This window comes from Pinus tabuliformis, chromosome 7 (assembly GCF_031772625.1).
Source record: "Pinus tabuliformis cultivar Carrire ecotype Pingquan chromosome 7, CPIR1, whole genome shotgun sequence".
Lineage (NCBI taxonomy): Eukaryota > Viridiplantae > Streptophyta > Pinopsida > Pinales > Pinaceae > Pinus > Pinus tabuliformis.
Window position 1 is genome coordinate 325,089,820 of NC_142293.1, and position 6,583 is coordinate 325,096,402.

Consider the following 6,583-nt stretch of genomic DNA (forward strand, 5'->3'; position numbering starts at 1 on the left):
CAACCATTCAAATGTTTTCTAAATTAAAATTTTAAAGTTACATAACTTACAAGTAAAATAATTTTTGATTAGAAAATCTATTTTTTGAGTAATTGGAAATTATTTTTACTGAGAAAAATGATTGGTAAAATTGTGATACAAAGGAATGTTAATTTTTAATGTATGTATTATTTTATTTTAATATAAAATTATAAGACAACATTGTAAAGCACATTTAAAAAAAATTCAAATAAACACTGAATTTTTAAAAACACAAACCGTCCTTTATTATTTTTTCCAAAAATTTAACAACTTTTCCATTTTTTTTAAAATATACTCTTATGAATTATATTTTTCTTGATTTTTTTTGTTGTTGGAAAAATACTCATGAATTATCCAATTTGAGCATGAATTATATAATGTGAGTAAGCCTAATGGTTAAGAGCATGTGTTTCCTCTTAAGAAGTCACATGTTCAAAACCAGAGAGGGTAGGGTATGTATGCCTTACTAGATTTAGTAGTCAAATTGCTAGATGGAAGTGGATCCCTAGTCAAATTGTTAGATGGAAGTGGATCCCTTGTCCCACGAACAAAAAAATCTCATACACCAATTTAATGTCTTACTTAACTATAACCTTAAAATTAAATAATAATAATAAAATATAATAATAAACTTCTAAAAACACCAATCACCCTTTTACTAATTTTCCCACATTAATAACAACCTATCCATTTAATTTTGAGAGCTTTTCTCAATATACCGTAATCAATTTTTTTTTAAATTTTACTTTACAGAAAAGTAAATTTAAATTTTATCCAAAGTTTGAAAAGAACGATTAATGATCCCTATCCTACAGTAAACAAATCAAGTAGTTAAATGCATGGATGGATGGAGCTGCTGGAACCTCAACTGCTCTTTCAACTTTCTGTCGGCTCTCGTGTTAACTTGTGGGCCTCACGATGAATGGAAGCCACTGTACCGTTGCGTACCTTGTGGGCCTGATGGTTACAGAAAGCTACAGAAAGCCGCTGTAAACCACTCCAGCATTGTTTAGCGTCAACTTTAACATGGAAGACTGGGATACGGGGCCATCGAATTCCCTTCGTTGTTATCTTCCTAATTCGACAGCGCATTAGTTAAATTAGCCATATAATTTTTTTAGTGGCAGACAGTAAACAGAGCATGAGGGAGTTTCAAGCGTTTTTCTCTATTTCCCATTGTGGAGGACCAGATACTTCTCTGTGCAGATTGAAGAAGCATTTATGTTCATGTGGGTAATATTAATCCTGACATCTATTGCTGTAAATGGATGGAAAACGAGTCTGGATAGTCAAGCCAAGGCGAATACTGCTTTGGGGTGCTGCATTAACAGGTTCACTTGTTCTCGGTTTGTGTTTTCTAACCTTCAATGCAGTCATTGTGTTGCCCGAGTGGATCCATTTCCCTGGTTTCGTGGGCTTGTTTAAGAAATCCGAAGTATTTGAATCCACTGAGGACATTGAATCCAGAGACAAAATGCAGACTTCGTTTTCCAATTCCTTATTGCCTCCATTAACTCTGAACTCGTCTGCAGAGAAAGAGGAAGGCCAGGCAAAAGGAATGAGTGCATTTAATGATAATATGAATGGACCCATTGATATTAGAACCAGTCCACCTGTGAAAAAGAATGGCGAGTTTAGGGCGCTCAGCCCCAGCCCTAGCTCCAGCCCTTTGGTTATTCCATACATTAATACCACAGTTATTGCTTCTTCAAGCCCTTCCCCTACTGCTGGGGTGAGTGAAAGCACTTTAGGTCCCAGCAAGCCCAGAACTGAAGTGGGTCATATTGAAGGTTCAAGCAGAGATAGTGTGAAGAATCTGGCACCGGTACCCAAGGCAAAGAGTGGGATGATGACTCTATGCAATATATTTGATGGAAAATGGGTTCTTGACAACTCCTATCCCCTGTATCGGACAAGGTCTTGCCCCTTCATAGATGAAGCATTCGACTGTGAAGCAAATGGTAGACCAGATTTGGATTATATGAAATGGAGATGGCAACCTCGAGACTGCAATCTTCCAAGGTAACTTCAGATGGAGTTCCTTTGTGTTTTTCCTTATAGGGTTAGACGCTGGGGATAATTAAACAGCTGGATTCTGCTGATTGAAAATTCGAAAGCGGAATGTGTGGACCTCACAAGCTGTGTTAAAAATATGGGTGCCTGTTAAGAATGGAGTGCAATTGAACCCTGAGCTTCAGCAGCTCCAAAATGAGGAAGAAAAGAAATGTGGTTTGTAAGATTACCTCTTTCTTCCCTCTTGTCTCTATAAGATGGCTTATAGAACTGCAGAAACCAAAAATGCGGTCACATGAGACGAGACACACAGAAGATAGTATTTGCAATAAGGATAAGCTTCATTCTACTTTTAGCTTTCCTCTGAGCCAACTGTACAAAGCCTTATCAATCCTTACAATATGTACAATATTAATTTGTAGATCAATATGATGGTTGCAGAACCATTCTTGCTATATTAACGGACAATATAATTGACTTTACAACTTCTGACTGTTACATGTCCTTATGCGTCTAGCATCTGTCCACTTGTCTATAAACCTTCAAGCACAATCTTCTGTGATCACATCTGCAAGCTTCCACAATCTACAGGCCTCAACGCCAGCATCTGCAAGTGCACTACCCTTCAATAGCCATAAGCTTGTCCTTTGCAGAACAGCTGCAATTCGCAAACCACCTTTGTGGCTCCTGTAAACCATCTGCAAATTGCCTCGCAGTTTCTCAAACACCTGTTGTGGACTTGCAACCTGCAAGCAACTATTGTGGATCTGCATCTGCAACCTTTGTTGCAGTATCTACAAAGTTGGTTTGCGGTATTTTGAGTTCCCACAAACTTCTCAAAACAAACTAAATACTTAGACCGAATATTGTAAATATTCAGATTGCCTAGTTACAACGGTGAACTCCTATACCCAATTATCTTATTAATTTTCCTAGTCTCTTGAGCTTTTCCATTGTGTATAGTTTGCTAAAGAAATTTGCTTTCAGTTATATGATAATTTGGAACATATTATATGAGAATTGTAAAAATAATTACTGTTCATCTTCCTTCTCGTTTTTACAGCATAATTTACTAGTTAACATACTCAATTTTCTGGAAGTGGCTGTACCATCGTAGAAACAGGTCATTCATTGTTCTTACAATGTAGGTTGTCTGAGCTAGTTCTTATCTTGCTAATGATACTGTCCATTCATTGTTCTTACAATGTGGGTTGTCTGGACTCTGAACTAGGTCTTATCTTGCAAATGATATAGTCTCAAGTTTGGGCATTGTAAAGTAACAGCTGTTCATCTACTCGTTTCTACATTTCTACTTTATGATTTAGTAGTTAATATATTGAATTTTCTGAAGGGGTTGTAGGACTAGCCCATTCATTGTTCTTACGATGTAGGTTTTCTGAACTAGTTCTTATCTTGCTAATGAAACAGTACATTCGTCGTTCTTAGAATGTTGGTTGTCTGAATTAGTGCATATCTTGCTAATGATACTGTCTTGAATTTGATTTTCATTTTCTCTCATTTGTACAGTTCTACCACATAGTTTAGTAATTAACATATTTAATTCTCTGAAGGAGTTGCAGGAGTAGCTCATTTATTGTTCTTTCAATGTAGGTTGTCTGAACTAGTTCTTATCTTGCTAATGATACTGTGCATTCATTGTTCTTATAATATAGGTTTTCTGAACTAGTTCTTATCTTGTTAATGAATTTGTCTACTCATTGTTCTTATAATGCATGCTATCTCAAGTTCGCTCCATTTCTACAGTTCTACTGCATAGTTTAGTAGTTAGCATATTCAATTTTCTGAAGGGGTTGTAGGACTAGCCCATTGACTGTTCTTCCAATGTAGGTTTTCTGAACTAGTTCTTATCTTGTGAATGAATTTGTCTATTCATTATTATAATGTATGCTATCTCAAATTTGCGCCTTGTTAAAATAATTACTGCTCATTGTCCTCATTTTTACAATTCTGCTGTATAGTTTATTAGTTAACTTGTTCAAATTTCTGAAGGGGTTGTAGGACTAGCCCATTCATTGTTCTTACAGGGTTGGTTGTTTAAACTTCTCTTACTAATGATACCATCTCAGGCTCATTTTTTTTCTCCTTTCTTTAGATTCAATGCTACCGACATGCTAGAACAATTAAGAGGCAAGCGGCTTGTTTTTGTTGGGGATTCCATCAATCGAAACCAATGGGAATCCATGCTTTGTCTTCTAAGTGAAGCTGTTCCTGACAAGAGACGAGTATATGAAACTCATCATCGAAAAATTACGAAAGGAAAAGGATTCTATACCTTCATGTTCATGGTAAGACCCCTGTGAATTATATAAAGTGGGATATGTATCTATTCTACTTGCATGAATGTATAGTAAATGTTTAGAAGAAAAATCTCATACTTTTTAATTCTTTATTTAGTCCTCAAGTGAAAAAATGTCTTAATTCCTTCTATATATATCTGAAAGCTATATTTGTCTATGGTCTGATCGGAATTGGTGATCTTTTCAATGTGCCTACACAATTTGTGAAATCGATCCAGGATTATCATTGCACAATTGAATTCTACGTTACCCACTTCTTGGTCCAAGAGGGCAAGGCTAGAATTGGAAAGAGAAGGAGACAAACTCTGCGGATCGACAGGATTGATAAAGCTTCCTCTAAGTGGAAAGGAGCTGATATTCTGATATTTAATTCTGCACACTGGTGGACTCACTCCAAGACATCAGAAGGGTACTTCCTAGAATCTCTTCAGATGGTAGAGCTTAGCTTTATGGATGTTGAGGACGTTCTTAACTATATCTGCTTGCAAAAATTTTAGGGAGCTGCAAAAATATCTTCTTCTCTGTGCCTAATGTTCTCATAACATTGGATACTGACAGACGCAATTACTATGAGGAAGGAGGCCAAGTGCATCCCTATTTTGATGTTCTGCTTGCTTTCAGAACGGCGTTGATGACATGGGCATCATGGGTAGACACACATGTAGACCCTAGCAAGACTCATGTCTTCTTTCGGAGCTATTCACCATCACATTTCCGGTGAGACAGTCTGACTATTTGCTTGCATTGTTGGGGATGCTATATTTTTCTTGCAGTCTGTTTGCTGTAGCTTAATACTTTAAGTTGGCTGGAAACAGGGGTGGACAATGGAATTCAGGGGGAAGATGTGTGGGTGAGTCCCAGCCTATCTTCGATGACACATTAGTTGGTTATTATCCTGTACAGATGAAAATAGTGGAGGAGGTAATAAAACAAATGAAAACACCAGTAACTTTCTTGAATATCACAAAGCTGACAGAATTTCGAAAAGATGGTCACCCTTCTGTGTATGGTAGAGGATTGGCTGAAAATAAAATCTTGAATTCTCAGGATTGCAGCCACTGGTGTCTGCCTGGAGTTCCTGATTCTTGGAATGAGTTACTGTATGCCTTTTTAGTTTTGAGAAAGAAAGCCATTCCTGGTTCATGAACTACAAAATATCTTTATCCTTACTAAGGATATCCAAGTTTGATTTATTAAATCCTCCAGCTTAGAGATGCTTCAGCGGTTAGTTTATTGGCAACTAACAATCTATAGATGTGTAGGGCTCTGGTTGGAATGCAATTCCCCCAGTACTCTATTAACAACTAACAATCTTCAAAAGCTTTAGCAGGAATGTAAGTTCCTGGGTTTATGTGATGGCATCCTCCCTCTTTACATTATGAACATAGCCAGCAGTTAAGTTGACATCTTTGGCTTGTAATTGCTCTCTATGTGATTATGCATGCTATATTGCTCCCCTCATGTTGCTGTATCTATGCTAAGGGAGGAATTTATTTTAAATTCAAGTAAAAGGTGGCAAGCTATATTGCTCCCCTTATGCTGCTGTATCTATGCTAAGGGAGGAATTTATTTTAAATTCAAGTAAAAGGTGGCAAGAAAAAAGGCCTCCGATTCATTTTCTCATAGATGTGGAACTCAATGAAATATTGTAGTAGACATGGAAATTGTACCAGCGAATCAAAGTTGACTCTAAAATGAAAAATAGGAATGGGATTGAATTGACCATTGTGTTTTTTTTATTTCAAATCTTTTTCTTGTAACTAGTGGAATTGGCAACTGGGGCAGTAGAGATGCTTTAGCAGGAACGTAAGTTCCTGGGTTTATGTGATGGCATCCTCCCTCTTCCCATTATGAATATAGCCAGCAGTTAAGTTGACATCTTTGGCTTGTATTGCTCTCTATGTGATTATGTAAGCTATATTGCTCCCCTCATGTTGCTGTATCTATGCTAACGGAGGAATTTACTTTAAATTCAAGTAAAAGGTGGCAAGCTTTCTATGTGATGATACAAGCTACATTGGTCCCTTCATGCTGCTGTATCTATGCTAAGGGAGGAATTTATTTTAAATTCAAGTAAAAGGTGGCAAGAAAAATTCATTTTAAATTCAAGTAAAAGGTGGCAAGCTCTCTATGTGATGATGCAAGCTATATTGCTAACCTCATGCTGCTGTATCTATGCTCAGGGAGGAATTTATTTTAAATTCAAGTAAAAGTTGGCAAGAAAAAAGGCG

General features: G+C 36.8%; 1 protein-coding gene across 1 annotated transcript; it reads left to right on the top strand.

Moving 5' to 3' along the window:
• Positions 1-1,056: 1,056 nt before the first annotated feature.
• On the top strand, positions 1,057-5,973 carry LOC149247238 (protein trichome birefringence-like 6). Its single transcript, XM_089458162.1, has 5 exons — positions 1,057-2,043; positions 4,148-4,340; positions 4,571-4,761; positions 4,911-5,069; positions 5,168-5,973. The coding sequence occupies exons 1-5, from the start codon at positions 1,286-1,288 to the stop codon at positions 5,496-5,498; spliced, it is 1,632 nt and encodes a 543-aa protein (XP_089314288.1). The 5' UTR covers positions 1,057-1,285; the 3' UTR covers positions 5,499-5,973.
• The last annotated feature ends 610 nt before the right edge of the window (positions 5,974-6,583 follow it).

What these genes read in the sequence shown, in the direction of transcription:
- LOC149247238 (XM_089458162.1), top strand. Translation starts at nt 1,286, where the DNA reads ATGGATGGAAAACGAGTCTGGATAGTCAAGCCAAGGCGAATACTGCTT. An exon ending in CACTCCAAGACATCAGAAGG is followed by an intron (nt 4,762 to 4,910) that starts GTACTTCCTAGA and finishes GGATACTGACAG; the next exon opens with ACGCAATTACTATGAGGAAG. An exon ending in TATTCACCATCACATTTCCG is followed by an intron (nt 5,070 to 5,167) that starts GTGAGACAGTCT and finishes GGCTGGAAACAG; the next exon opens with GGGTGGACAATGGAATTCAG.